Source organism: Gavia stellata, chromosome 10 (genome assembly GCF_030936135.1).
Source record: "Gavia stellata isolate bGavSte3 chromosome 10, bGavSte3.hap2, whole genome shotgun sequence".
NCBI classification, from domain to species: domain Eukaryota; kingdom Metazoa; phylum Chordata; class Aves; order Gaviiformes; family Gaviidae; genus Gavia; species Gavia stellata.
In genome coordinates, this window is record NC_082603.1 from 6,074,448 (window position 1) to 6,090,132 (window position 15,685).

The window sequence follows — 15,685 nt, forward strand, 5'->3', positions numbered from 1 at the left end:
AGGTTAGGAAAAGTAAACTTTTTTTTACTTTAAAGAGTAAAAGGCTCGTTGTTGTGCACTTTTTTTCTTATTTAATCCTTTTTTCCAATCTATTTGCAGGCATTTGCGAGACAAGGGAGAGGATGATAAGATGCCTCCTATTCGAAAGCGGCAGCGTGGTCTGCTGCTGAGATTACAGCAGGAAAAGGTAACTGATGGCCTCTAGGAAAATCCTGTTGAAACCCCTCTATAGCTTTTAAATGTGTCAGACACTGTAAAAGCTAAGAATTGAGAAAACTCCATACCAGGCTTTTGGATAGTAAGCTAGCGGTATTTCTTACCAATAAGTTTTATTTGCATTTCGGTAGTATTTAAAAAATTGTTTAAAAGGGTCCTTCTGTATCAGTAATGTCACTGGTTGAGACTTACATGTATTAATTGATCTTCTGTTCTTTGCTGCTGAAGTTCAGGATAGTTACTTCATCATGTAATTTCAGTCATTTTAAACCCGTAGCATGGACACTGTGGTAGCTTTAGAGTGTGTTCTTGAGAGCTCTCTGTCACAATTCTTATGCTTAATCTTCTATACCTAAAAGGCAGAAATTAAACGTCTTCAAGAGGCTAACAAGGCTGCTCGGAAGGAGAGACAACTGATCCTTAAACAGCAGGCGGAAATAGAACGAATACGTCAGACTACAATGAAACTGCAGGAAAAGCTAAAGTCTGCAGGAGAAAACAAACTGGTAAGTGTTCAATACAGAAGCTGGAGTCTTCCCTCTTTGGCTGTGCAGCTGGTATTTGACATCAGTGTTTATAGGAATGGAAAGCTATTAGATTGGACCTATCACTTGGAAGTTTTGTCTGCCTCAAATGGTCTCATCCTCTTTATCTCAGCAATTTTATGTTTAATTTTTTAAAGTATTGTTTAAGGAAATGTATTTGGAGAAGTTAAAGTATGTTTTAACTGGGCAGTAGATGGTAATTGTTAATTCTCAAGCTTAACTAAGGACTTTGGGAATATCAGTTTTTTAATGCTTAGATCTCTCAGGCTCTGATTTTATTTGATTATTTGTCAGACCCCAGAGAACTAAATGTAAGCGCTAAACTCAAAACTTGCTGCTCTGTGTGTGTGTTAGTGTCATTACACTAAGTTTCTTGCATCTGCTTTATGAGATGGCAAGATGGGATTTTGATAACTGTCTTAGAGAATTTTGAGGAGACACAAGTTTAATAATAATACTATAGAAAGGATTGGTTTCTTCTTTGGGGAACTGAATTGTGGTGGGGTTTTTTGTTCTAGATAAAGTTAGGGGACAACTTTATGGTGAAAAAGGGTGTACTAAGAAACTTTGTGTCAAATAAAAATTAAGTTGGAAAATGAAGTTAAATCTGCAGGTGGACAGACTTATCTGAAGTAGTATTTGATGTACTCTGGGGAGAAATAACCTAAATTAAAACAATTTTTAAAAAGATCATAGAGTAACTTTTCCTACTTTCGATGTTGATTTTTTTTTTTAACACTTAATTCTAGGAACTTCACAGTGAGGATGACATCAAGCAGAGCAATGGTTCTAGCCCTCTTCCAACTGATGCAGAAACACGCAGCCCTTCACCAATCTCAATCTCCAGCAGTGAGACTAGTAGCATTATGCAGAAACTTAAAAAAATGCGCAGCAGAATGGATGAAAAGTAACTAATTTTCTTTTTTCTTAAACAAAAGTTTATTATTTTAATAGAACGATTTGGTTTTGCCAGTATCTGCACTAAAAATGGCCATCAGAAAAATTACAGAGGTACTGATATCACATACACCTTGATCTGAGTTGCCTGCAAAATAGCTGGTTAGAAGCATTAATAGAACTATGTTAATCTTTGAATATAATATTTTAAAGGCTACAATTCTTGCATGAATACTGACATTCAAACATTGTTAGCTGGCAGACTGTGTGGTCCAAGTTTTATTGTAGAAGATTGGTTTTAATGTTGTTTGTACTTGATAGAGTCAGTAAAAGCACATCAATTTTAGAGATTTTGATGTTTGTGCATACAAGGAACTTGAACGGGCTCCAGCTTGATGGTACATTTTGTCAGAGTTCCTCTGACAATGAAAGACCTGAAGTCAATTGATCAAAATGGTGCCTGTATTTTGTATCTCCCTGTGTATTTTAAAGGGAAGAAATATAGGGAGTGAGACTCTGGAATTACAGTACTAATTTTTATCTTGAATTGAAACGTAAGTTATAAATAGCAATAGTCTTATGGAAGAACTAGTAACTGAGTTTGAGATCTGGCTCACAGAAAGTTACTGAGCTTGCCGCGCATGTGATTTCTACCTTACTACCCAGCCGCTGAATTTCAATTCTAATTGCATTAAAATCAGCTAGGGATGAATTCTGTAAGTATTTTCTTAATTAGTGGAGGTGGTATGTGTGTGACTGGGAAGACAGGCAGTTAATAAGACCTTTCTTTCTTCTCCTATGTGGTCCATAGGTTGGAAAAAAGTTGAAAACGGTTGTTAGTCTTCAGGGGAAATAATGAAGTATATGTGCTGTTCCTGGGTCTGAAAACTACGAGTGAATCTGTTGATTTCACCTGTTAAATTGTTTTTAATCAAAAATTGTTTCTGCATTTTTTCAGTTTAGGAATTACTTTGTCCGCACTAAACATCCCAAATGCTTTACCAGCATGGGCTCATTAGTTTGAAGCCTTAAATTCTTACTTGAGGCTAATCTATTAAAAGTCTGGCTTCTGCCAGTTACCGCAAGGAATAGTCTTTGCTTAAACAATTTTTTTGAACTTATAACCAAGGTAGGTCACTATAAAGATCCTATGGGTGATCTTTGTAATGTTTTTTTCTCTTGAGACTCCTAACACAGCTGGATAAAACACCAAAAAGCAGGCACTGATGTTTGTAAAGGCAAGCTGTCTGTGACTCCTTAGCACTCTATTGGCTTGTAATCATTTGGGAAGCACATTTCCCACACTTGCATGTATTTGTATATTATGAAGGTAGAAAAAAGTAGTAGTAAGTGAGGATTTGGTGTAAGCAGGAAAAAAACCAAAAACATGTACTAGTTACATGGTCTTCATGTTCTAGCCTGAATTGATTGCTGTTTTAATTCAGACTCTTCTGATAGTATCTGGTAAACTGGACAGCCAAGATCACAAATTATTTCAAGTTTCTGATATTTCCAAAACTAAACTCTTGGTGTTCCAAGTCATGTGAAAACCACCCATCGTTATAGCAGCAAACTCTTTCTCCAAGTATGTTTTGAGGTTGGTAAATGGCTTAGATGGGGACTTGAAAAGGATGTGTTCTGTAGGCCACGTTGACTTCTAGGGTTTCAAGAAAACAAGATTTTCCTTCTGATTCTATTTTTTTGTTAAAAAGAGGGTCTTTATCTTATTTTTTTCCACCCAAGATTCAACACAAAGTTTCAAATGGTGATACAAAACCGAGTTATAGCTTATGAATTTTGAGATTGCATTAATACAGTATCAATACAATAAGAGATGACAAGTATACTTTTATAGTCAAGACTTCCTCTGCCACTTTTTATCAGATAGTAGTTTTGTCAATATTGTTTTTGAAATCTTACTTTTTCAAAGTATCTTCATTTCTAAGCAACACTTATGATTGCAGAAAGAATTACATATTAATAAATAATTGTTCTTACTATTACAAGGGATAGTAGTAGATACAAAGTATGTTCTACCCTTAAAGATATTTTAATCATCAGTCCAAAATATTGCTCAACTGGAGAATGCTTTTCAAAAGGTGGATAGCAGGATTTGAGCTGAAACAATTGCTTCTGGGTGGAACAAGTGGAAATGGTGTGTGATGTAATGTACATGTAATGATGATGTAATGTATTTTTGGTTTTATGGTTTTGTTTTGGATTGATGTTTATGTTCAAAGGAAATAGTATTTTGAGTAAACATAAATGATTCTCTAGAACTCGATCTTCTTAACGTATAGCCTTTGCACACCTTTTGCAGGTATTTTGATAGTGATAGCAGTGCTTATTAATTGAAAACCAGTGTCAACTCGGTATCTTTTTTTTTTAATGTCCTTATTTGTAAAACGCGTAAAAATAATATTAACATAGTAGAGTAAGACATTTGGTTTGGGGTGCAATGATAGCAAGCTGCTGTTTGAAGGGAATCGATCATATTGTGAGATACTGCAAAACGAAATAAGCTGAATGACAAATACAAAGGAACTAGAGGAAGGAATTAGGAAATGCTGCTGTGCTGGATTTGCTGTACTCCATAGCAAAGTGAAAATCCTTTGGCTTTTTTACTTATGAGGCAGCTTTAATATTTCTCTTCTGCTAAAAGGGGAATGAAAGAATAGTTCTGTTTTAATTTTAATTGATGAATCTGTGTAGCCTGCATGTGAACAGGAGCATGCTCTGTCAAAGAGAATGAACCACTTTCCCCTTGCTTTCCTTGCATATGCAACTTTAATGATAATCTGTGCAATAGAAGAACTGATTAATTGCTCATTTTCTTTTGCTTTTCCTTAATATGCTTCTTACATTGCATTGTAGTTGATAGAGCTATATGGAGCATGGCATTTTTCTATAAATATGATAATTCATTAGGAATTAGATTAAAATGGTAATTCTTTAGGAAATACCATTTTAAGCACAGCTTTAAGTTTGTGTAGCTTTTTTAAAAACAATAGGCATTATCTTTCTGCAGTTAGTACTTCAAATGAAAGAGGCGATACGTGAGTATTCTGAAACCAAGACTGCACTTTGTTGGAAAAAAAAAAAAAAACAAATGCAAAATAGCAGCTAGAAGTTGAACTACAGGTATATCTCAGACTTCTCCTGGAATTGCTTACGTTTTAAAAGTACATTATTTAATCTCTTTTTTTGCCCTTTCACTGGTGCTTACCTTTGGAGAAGTAATTTTACTGAGGTTTCGCCAGGTGAATGAAAATGTGTTTTAAAGTTTCAGACTAGCAAAGTTGTTCATATCGCAAAACCAGCATGCAATTTAATGCTATTGATGTACTCTATGGACGGTTAGAATAGCAGGAGTTGCAAAAAGAACAGGTTGAGGTATGTCAACGGGGGCATGTGGAAGTCTGCATCAAAGTAATAAAACTCCTTCCAAAATTTGAAGAAAAATATAGCAGTGTGACAGTAGCTTGCCTTTAATTAACAGAAGATGAAGTGTTACAAGTGTATGTGTTCTATTACCTTCTGCATAACAGTGTATAGTTTTTCTACTTCAGATGTTGGGTAATAACTATACAATGTTAAATGCAATTAATTTTAAAGTTCTTTGCTAGATGCTATCCTTTTCTCGTTCTTTCTGCCTTTTTTGCTATCTTAGTTTTAAACTCTTCCTCCTTATTTTGTAGACACTGCTCTCCTGTTCACTACTTCTTCTCTGTCTTTACGTCTCACCACTGGGCCTCTCTCAGTGTCTGTTTTCCCAACCTCCACCCCAAATTCCAGCTGTATATCTACAACCAATTGGTCAGGTAACTGTATCTTTCTCAAGTGATAGACTCTTTGATAGAGCATGCTCTGTTCAGTCCTAGAAAGTCAAGAGGTTCTTCATCAGTGAACGTTTTTGACACTTCCCTCGCTGTTTCCAGATCTGTATTAATGACATAGACAGTGGGATTGGGTGCACCCTCAGCAAGTTTGCGGATGGCACCAAGCTGAGTGGTGCAGTTGTTTCACTCGAGGGAAGTGATGCTATCCAGAGAGATCTTGACAGGCTTGAGGAGTGGGCCAGTGTGAACCTCATGAAGGTCAACAAGGCCAAGTGCAAGGTCCTGCAGCTGAGTCAGGGCAATCCCTAGTATCAATATAGACCAAGGGAGGAATGGATGGAGAGCAGCCCTGCAGAGAAGAACTTGGGGAAAAAAAATTGGATATGAGCTGGCAATGTGCACTTGCAGCCCAGAAAGTCAACCATATCCTTGGCCACATCAAAAGAAGTGTGGGCAGCAGGTCAAGGGAGGTAATGCTTCCCCCTCTACTCTGCTCTCATGAGACCCCATCTGGAGTACTGAGTCCAGTTCTGGGGTCCCCAGTACAAGAAAGACATGCACCTGTTAAGAGTGGGTTCAGAGGAGGGCCACAAAAATGATCAGAGGACTGGAACACCTCTCGTATGAAGAAAGGCTGAAAGAGTTGGGGTTGTTCTGCCTGGAGAAGAGAAGACTCTGGGGAGACCTTATTGTGGCTTTTCAATATATAAAGTGGGCTTGTAAGAAAAATGGGGAGAGACTTTTTGCCAGGGCCTGTAGTGATAGGACAAGGGGTTACGGTTTTAGACTAAGAGAGGGTAGATGGAGATTTTTTTTTTTAAGCACAGCTGTAAGTTTTTTACGATGAGGGTGGTGAGATGCTGGAACAGGCTGCCCAGAGAAGTTGTGGATGCCCCATCCCTGGAAGCGTTCATGGTCAGGCTGGATGGACCAGACAGAACCTGATCTAGTTAAAGGTGTCCCAGTCCACGGTACTGGGGTTGGACTAGATGATTTTCAAGGTCCCTTCCACCCCAAACCATTCTATGATTCTAATCTCTTATTCACTGTGTTCCGAGTGGCAGACAGACGATTCACTTTATTCCCACTGTTTGGTCACTACTTCAGCATAGCTGCTGAAACTGTCTAGTTTGGGCTTAAAGTCAGTATACCTTGGATATAAATGTACAAGTACAGGTTAGAGCACCAGGTTAAGACTTCCAGGTCAATATTTGCAATGTGTGGTTAAAATGCGTGATGTCAGCACCATAGAAATAGTTAGACTTTGAAATCACACTGGCGTAATCTGAGTGCTGCTGCTTCCTCCTTGCTCCCCTGGATTTCCAGCTTCATAGATGCCAGATGTGGTTTTTAATTTTACTTTTTTTCTGTGAAGTTGCCCCTGCTTTTGAGGACAAATGTGTACCCTTGGTGTTGCAACTGGAACCCTTTAGACTGTAGTAAATATTAAGGCAGTGTGTATGCTACCTTGTGGCTCTGACTTTTTAATTAAACCCTAGGGTTATAAAAGGGTCTGCATCTTTAGCCATGCTGCTTTAATCCTCTTCTTCCTATAGGTTGAGTGTTGGAACCCTGTTTCTCTCCCATCACTTCTTTTGACTTATCTTTCTTATTAAGTAATCTTTGTGTGGTGATTAGTTTCATGGTCATTTAGTTAATTCTCCTCCTGTTTGTGGTCTCCCAGGTTAATTCATTTGACATCTGCTTTTAAGGAGTCCTGCTCTTTTGAGTCCATTTATTTAGCCTTTCTCTTGCATTTTGTTTCAACTGGACTTGCCTCCCTCAAGATCCAGTAAACTGTGAAGATCCAGACATTCTGATGAAATCAAACAGCAGGTGAAGGAAGAAGAAAAAAGTTGCCTTTTGCACTGAGATCATTGTAATAATGACCTGCATAATGAGTTCCAAATACATGATATGCTAGACTAATTGGAACTGATGTGTATCTGAAAGTAAGAGTTGATAAATCTGATAGTGCTGGTGAAAGACACAACATAAGCATGACTGTCCATGTCATGTTTGTAATGCAATTACTGTTGGTAGTCTAGTTTCCTAATGATATTAATCTGTCGGTTTTGCCTAAGAGTAGAGGATGTTCGATGTTTGTCTATAGAAAGTGATAAAGTAATGCACAAAATCGTGGAATCTGTCAGCCTGAAGGTGGCAGGTGTTCCAGAGACTCTGAGGTGCTTCTGTTTTTCAGCTGCTTTTGTTTTGACCAAAGGAAAGAAGATTGTGGGCATGTCTTACGGGCTTCTGAAACTTTTATCTTCACATCATAACTTGTCTACCTTATCTGAATCTGTCTTACTGACTTACCTGAATCTTAACCTTTCTGATCAAGTGCCAGCTCTCTTTTCCAGGGAATAGAATGAACACTAAGTGAGCAAACAAGAAATGTCCCTTAGCAGGCGAGACCTGCAGATTAGCCAGTTGGTCGTTCCAGTCTCTGTAAATAAAAGGGTTTTTTGAAACATGAGAGATTAAAAAGCACAAATGAAATTATCTGCTTTGCAGCTTAAAAACTTTGATGCTAAGTGTTTGGGATGGCTTGAAAATTACAAATTATAAAGGCATTTGCAAAGCAAAATATCACAAGTCTTTGAAGACTGCCTTTTTAGGCACCACACCTTCTGTTCCAATGATGAACTCTTGCTCTAGCTGGCAAACCATCTATTTTCTACAGATGAATTCTGTGACATCTTAAAAATTTCACTGTAGGAGATGAATGGATTGATGTACGCTCTTCTCTAGACTTGGCATGTCAGAGAAAGTGTATGCAACTGAGTGCAAGTGTGTTGAATTTGCTTCCATTTCCTATCTTAAAGGTTAAGTGCTATGGTCTTGGTTACTTCAATACTTAGAAATAAGACCAGAGAGACTGTTGTTCAAGAGCTGGCAAAGAGAACTAGCATATGCACACAAACCTATTCATACCTATGAAGTTCTCTAGGGATTTCCCATTTCTGAGGTTTCATGGATCACTTAAGAAATCTTTGTCAGAAAGAAAAAAAAATTGCGAATTTTCAGCATGAGCTTTACTTTTTATCTACTCTTAAAGTAGCAGCCAGATCTTTTAGTAGCTGGGAAAGAGTCCTGCATCCTTATTCTCTTGATGCTGTCAGCTGACAATTAACATTCCAAGTGTGGCAATCCATAGAGATGATGCTTAAAGGAAGAAGGATAAAAGTTCCAGTAATTCAGGAGAACTATTAATATAGAATCACCTTCTCTTATAATTATGTATTTGGAAAGAACTGTGGGGCAGCTGGGGTTACAGTTTTTCTGTCATTAGGATTAGCAAAAAGAAAGGTTCATTTTTCACACTGCTTTCTTGAGGGTTCCAGTTTAATACCACAGGTACTTTTCACATCCTGAAATTGGGAACTTATCCTGTTCATTTGAGTGAATAGTTAGTAGCACTTTTAATGACTTTGAAGATCTTTTAAAATGTAAGCAGCGTGTTCGCAGTATGTTGTAGACTTCACTTACTGCAAAGAAAAAAACTCTTGTCTACTTGTTTGGTTTTTTCAGCAGCACATCAGAAGTTTAGGAGATTGTAGTTATTGTGGATATTACTCTAGAAAACAATTTGAATGGCTATAATTCTGGGAATTGTGGCAATTGAGCGTCTGGGTATCGGGACCTTTGAGTGTGGTTGGCTGTTTTCCCATTGTCTTCTGCTCTGTCTGTCAGGTTCCTAACTAAGCGAGAACAGAAGCTGATGCAGCGTCGACAACATGCTGAAGAATTGTTGGAGTGGAAACGCCGCCTGGATGCAGAGGAAGCAGAAATACGGCGGATAGAAAAGCAGGCTCTAGCTGCCTGGGACAAAGAGCTGCTCAAAACCAAAATAGCCAAGAAAGACCTGGGGGATCAGAGAACGGAGCCCAAAGGTAATAGGAGGAGGGGGGAAGTGATGCAGATGACAAGAGTAAAGTATAATTTGACACAACGATTACTTAAGTTTGCACTTTCTTCCTTTTTTCATGTTTTGGAGGTTGTTGTTCTCTGGACATGAGTGTCCAGAATCTTGGTTTCTTCACTCTTTACTGCCTTTGTTGCCTTGTTATTTTAGCCCTATTTTACACCTTAGTTAAATGTGTATTCCTCCTTTGCTGTATATATTCTCAAGTCAACAGTGCAGCATAGGCCCATCAGACATTTCTACATAAAATTTAAACTATATTTCTGTCTTTAAAAACAAAAATACTGTATGATCTTTTGCTGATCATCTTCTGAACTTACTCCATTAAAACCATTTTCCCCTGTAGTGCTGTTTGAGCGTCTATCCTGTTAGCATTATTACTGTTGGTGAGGATGGCTCTTATCAGGGGCTCCTTTCCCCTTGTCTGTGTTTTCAAAAAATGGAAAGCTTTTTTTTTTTCTTCCATCTGTTGTTAATGCAGTATAACTGTTCGAAATCTGCAACTGTGCTAAAGTGTGCTAGGATGTAATTGGTATAAATGATGCTATTGTGAGGAAAAATAAGTTCCCAGATTTTGGGAGCTACAGCTTTACTGTTCTGTTTTAAGTGGACTACAGTTTCAGCATGAAGCACAGAGAACTGGATTGCAGTGGGAGAACTGGATTGCTTTCTTTGCAGAAAGCAGGCAGCGTGTCCTTTGAATGCGCAAAGGGAGTTCAGAATTATGCCCTATTACACTTGTTACTGAAAACAGTCATGTGGATTTTAGGCATTGTAAGACATTTTAAAGATGGTTTGTGTATGAGTCAGTTAAGTTCCAATGAACAAAAATTCAGCATGAATGCCGAATTCTCATCAACAGGTGAGAAAATACACTTGCTTTCTGTTAATTGTATCTACCAGTAAGCACTGGAGCACAGCCCTGCTTCAGAAGTTCTTCTCCCGAGCCTTTGCTCAAATATTGAATAGTTCTCCATGGCTGCTTCAGTAATGCTGTGACTCCTGCGGAATTTAGTAAACAGGAATATTGAAAACCCAACTTATTATTTTACTTGTTGCCAGTTGAGAGACTCATGATGAAATCATAACATTAAAATGTTTTCTGCAACTACTGTAAAGGAAGCAATCAATTCTAAATTCAAGATCTGGCTTGCAGATTATATGCTCCTCCATGACTTCTTGAGACTAATAGTGACTCTTGCTGGGGTATGGTCAACTGGAAGGACAGGTTTCCCTAATAATCTTTTTGGACTGTGTTGTCTGGAAAATGTTAGAATATCCAGAAAACCCCTTTATTTTGGACATTCAGCAATCACTAAGAACATTTGGCAGTCTTAAATCATAATTCTCTGGTAAACATGCTTGTTGTGGCTAAATATTCCACCCTCGGTGTCTAGGTGAGTGAAATAACACTTATCAATTTGACATGTACTGGGAGCAGTTACTACTTTACATGCAGGCAGCAGTATCTCTGAAGGCATATAAGTCAGTGTAAGTTCTTAGGCGCTTTGTTTTTTTCTGTCATTATTTGATCTCAGAAACGGCGAGTGAAGAAGAGTCTCCAGTGCCTTCTTGCTCTCATCTGAACAGTGAAAGCTCTGTCCCAGAAGATCTTGGCAGTCTAGCTGCTGAGTCTGTCCTGTCAGAGACTATGGGCCGTGGACAGCCAGAAAGCCCAGATCAGAGTACAACTAATGAAGAAATGGTTTATTCTGAAGAGTTCAAGTCCTCTACCTCACCTGGCAAACTTGTGAGTGAGCTTTTTAAGCCATATGTATATTCTTACACTTATAAAAGGCTATCAGAGGAGCAGTAAGTATAGCCGTCCCAGTTGTCAAAGCAGGGATTAAACTATTCTCTGTGTTCGCGATACCATTTTAGGTTACTGTGAGAAAATGTTGTGATCAAATACGTTCTTTGAAGTCTTGAGGAAAAATTATTTCAGCACAGAGTTTAGATATTTTTAAACTTGTGGGTAGTCTTGCAAAATGTTTTGCGTATGTCACGTAGGTATGCAGTATTAAGTGGTGGAACACTGACCCAGTTTACCAGTGTGAATTAGCTGTAGGCTAGCTTGTTACCATTGTATAAATTCTTTGAGGCCATGGAAACCATGCTCTGTTTTTCCGCTCTGCTTTACTTGCAAGTAATGTATCCCAAAGTATAGCTATAGGATGAAGAAGCAGAGCTGTAACATCATGCACAATCCTTTAGGTTTCAGATTATGTCTGCTTGCTAGCTAAGTCTTCCCTATTGTTCTATTCCAACTGTTATTTCTACTTGATTGATAATTTTGATAAGTTTAATCCTGGTTAACTTTGCCCTGTGCTCAGTGAGACAGGAAATGCAGTGTCTGTGGGGTAAAAGATCTGCTCATGTAGACTTATTACAAATACTTTCTTGGAATGTTTGCTGAGAAGCTAGTGAGGTAAAATGTCTAATAGGTGCTAGAGGTTATGTTCAAGGTGTGTGAAAGGTTTGTGGTATAATGTTGCAGCAGTAAGACATTTTGGAAGAATATTTGCTCTTAGAATTTTTTGCCTGGCTACAGAGAAATAGTGCTCTGTTTTACTGATTTAGAATGGCACCTTGCACCTCTTATATGAAGTGGCCCTTTTGGTTTCACAGTTATATTTAGTATGGGTTCTTACTGCCATGATTGTTACCAAATAGGATTACATAAACTGTATTGAACACCTGTGAGTCAGAACCATGTCAGTTCACTTAGTTAGTAATAGAGTAGTTTAAGCAGGTTTACTGAAATCTAAGCTCAAAGTAAGTAGTCAGTTATTGCTGCTCTTGGTATTTTTGTTTTATTGTCTAGCAAACTAAGATTAAGCTCTTAAGATAGCTGGATAGGTACCACTGCTTACGAGTTGTTCTCTAGTCATGCTGCTCTTCCCTTGTAACTGGCTCCTGATGACAATGATCTCCTACTTTCAAACTGAGCTTTACAAGCAATTACTTTTTTGTCCTTTTCTCCCACAGTCTCCTCCCAAAAGCAGCATATCTGTATCAAAGCAAGATTCCAGCAAAGGCAGCCACAGAACTGGAGGACAGCTACGTTCACCTGTGAAGTCTCATCAGATATCTCACAACTGGTCTGATGAATCTTTATCTATGACACAGTCAGGTAAGTGTAGTATCTGCTTGGGTTTAAATTGCTTCTTCAAAGCTTTTGCTTTTAACAAGTAAACTTGAAATGCAGACATAGATGTGGGGAGGCAGACAAATTCCTGGAAACTGCCAAGGTTTGAGGTTTTGAGGGTGTATTTTCCCGTGATGTAATTTGATCACTTCAGCTTAAGAAGGTCTTAATGTAAGAAGGTCTATATGCTATCTCTTCTTTTTAGAAAGCAACGCAGGTTCCTGCAAACAGGTATGAAGAAGATAAGATTTAATAGTTAAGTTGGTCCTAGAATTTTAAAATTCCAAGGTTACCTGTGCTTTTGTCAGGTGATGCTGCTCCACCCCTCATGTTGTAAGAAACCAGAATATGGTTCAGCAGCATACAAACATAACCGTCCTCCTTCTGAACACAACCTGGCTCCAGAAGCAGTATAGTTCTATTATCATGGCAGTACGAGTGAGCCCATTGGACCTGCACTGGCATGTGCAGAATGAATGGATACTTCAGGACATATGTTTATTTTTGGAGGAGGGTTTGAACTGTGTGCAGTAAAATAGGGCCTAAGACTGCATTTTGAGCTATAAAATTCAAGAACTACTATATGGACTCTTTTATCCAGTATCCAGGCTGGCTACCAGTAAATGCTGAGAGAGAATATTAGAAGTGAACTGGTACAGAGTGGTCCTTTCCATGGTGTGCTCTTGCAGTCTGTTAGTCGTGTGGATTCCAGGACTTGCTGAGCCACTGTTCAGTGGGTCACCATCATCAGCTCTGTTAAACTGTGAAGTCTATTTTGAACCTTTCTGTGCTTTTAGTTTCTAAAACATCTTGTATTCCACAGTGTAGTTGATATAGCATCATAAAATACTTATTAGCAAATGGGATAGCATTTTCCTGCTTGTTTTTTTAATTGCTTAAATTATTGATGTCTTAAGTGGAAAAAGAATTAGGTGATTCTGTTGTACATACTGGCTATTGTTTGTGATAGATGGATAACTTACTGGTGTGCATACATATATCCAGTCTTTGTGGTGCTTGATGTAGCAAGCATGATAATCTTTTATGTTGGGGCGTTTTTTTGTTAATATGTATGTAAGTACAATAGAAACACAGTAATTTTGAGGCAACTGTTCTGCTGGATAGAGAAATAAATACTTAACACCCAGGTACTTGCACTGAGTAATTTGTATTGGGATTCTGTCTGGAGAGCAGTTTGCAACACAGTGAAGTATTCAGCAATTTTATCAAGTTATTTTCAAGTTCTGACTGAGCAACCCCATAAGGAAGCCATTATGAAAAGTAAAGCAGGCAACAGTGGTCATGAAAATAAACTTTTGGAAAATAAAGTATTTGCAATCTTCAATTTCAAATGCTGAAGAAAAGTGTCAGAGGTAGGAAGCCGATCAGGAGGGTGCTGGTTTCACAATAAATCATTCCATTGTAAAGAGACAAATCTTCCAAGCTGCTGAGTAGTAATGAAGTCATTGCTATGTCAGTCCAATGCATGCGTAGACAAGATCGTCAAAGATGAAAGCATGTGCAGATCTTTCCCTTATGAGTTGATCAAGAAAAGCTATAATTACATCGTGGTTACTTACTATTCGGGAGGAGTTGTTAATTACAGTGGCATCATAAAGTACTCCTGATTAGCAAGTGAGATTCCATTCTTTTTGTGCTGCGTTTTGTTTTTTTTTTTAATTCTCTAAATGGTTAACAGCAGTTGTTGATGGAAAAAGAATACAGTAGTTTGATTGTATTTACTGGCTGTTGTTGATGATGAAATCCTTCATTACGGTTGTTTGTTGTCTTCAGAAATGAGATTGATTAGCAAAATGTCCCGCTGTTCCAGCTAGCTGACCAAATAATACTGGTGACTTACTTTCTAGGATGTTCAGTAAGGCAATTGGCGTTTATGAGCATCAAAGCCTTTTGGTCCAGAAAACATTATAGGTAATATTGAGTGTTACAAAAGCAAACCAGCCAAGACCCTTCTCTTAGGAGCTGCAGCTGCTGATATAGAAGAGGAAGGGGGACATCAGCTGCAGGGAAGGAGCTCCAGTAAGACTATGTCAGATAAATAGTTTGAAGAGTTTTTGATATTTAATTGTGTAGCACCAATCTGGGACAAGGATCTTGTTTTGCACTATGTTGATATCTATTTAAAACAAGAAACAAGTGGACATAATCAGGTGGGTGGCAAAAAATAAGTAATAAGACACTGAGGCAGTCTCTCTATAAAGTCTGAGAGACTAGGAGGTTGTTACAGCAAAAATAATGAAAGTAGCAGAGTTACTGGTAGAATGGGGTTATCATGTAGAGAATGGATCTAAGTATCTGGGGACAGTGTCCTAAGGGAAAAGAGGTAGAACATCATGAGAAGGACTAGAAGACCAGCTTACAGGGAGTTCTGGAGATGGAGAGGAATGGAGGAGATCTTGTTAAAATTACTAAGGATAATGATTAAGAAAAAAATTGTTCAGGTGGAAAATAGCTACAGTCAGTAATGGCATTATAGTAAGGTCTGCAAAATTGAACTTGGAGCAAAGATATGCCAAGTAACTTTGTATAAGCCGTTACTGAGTAGTCCACCACATGTCTGAGTTCAATGCTACCCCCATTCACCCTGAATAAATTGTCATCTTGAGCCCTGACAATAGTGAAAATCTCCGCATTGTTCAAATTGACTTTCCTTCCAACCGTTGACCAGCCAGCTCTCCATTTTGTAGATGTATTTAGTCTAGGTGGCAGGAAATCTAAATGGGCTAGAAACCTAAACTGCTTTTGGAGTCCACTGTTGCAAGTGAAATTCTCATCAGTGAAGTGTACCTTGTAGCTTGAAACTGTATATCGTGACTGTAAACAAATATTTCGGATATATTTTCAGTATGCATCTTTGAGTTGTCATATTTTTAAATACGTCAGAAGAAAATTAATTTCTGCAACAGCTGACATGATAAGCATTTAATGAGGTAGCAGCTTAAACATGGATGGTTGACGTGAACAAGTTTGGTAACAAGTTACTGTATGTATCAGAGCCTTTCTCTTCTAAATTAAGTAAGATGCCACACTTTTTCATATGTTATATAGTATTGTTGTAACTCTGAATCCCACTTTAAGAGTCTTACTATGC

General features: G+C 38.1%; 1 protein-coding gene across 1 annotated transcript in view; it reads left to right on the forward strand.

The window, feature by feature from the left end:
• Positions 1-15,685, forward strand: part of CEP350 (centrosomal protein 350) — a 64,882-nt gene that overhangs the window by 31,979 nt on the left and 17,218 nt on the right. The window contains 6 exon segments of the mRNA XM_059821663.1: positions 100-187; positions 576-722; positions 1,511-1,668; positions 9,194-9,393; positions 10,964-11,175; positions 12,414-12,558. Of these exon segments, the coding sequence (XP_059677646.1) occupies positions 100-187; positions 576-722; positions 1,511-1,668; positions 9,194-9,393; positions 10,964-11,175; positions 12,414-12,558 (950 nt within the window).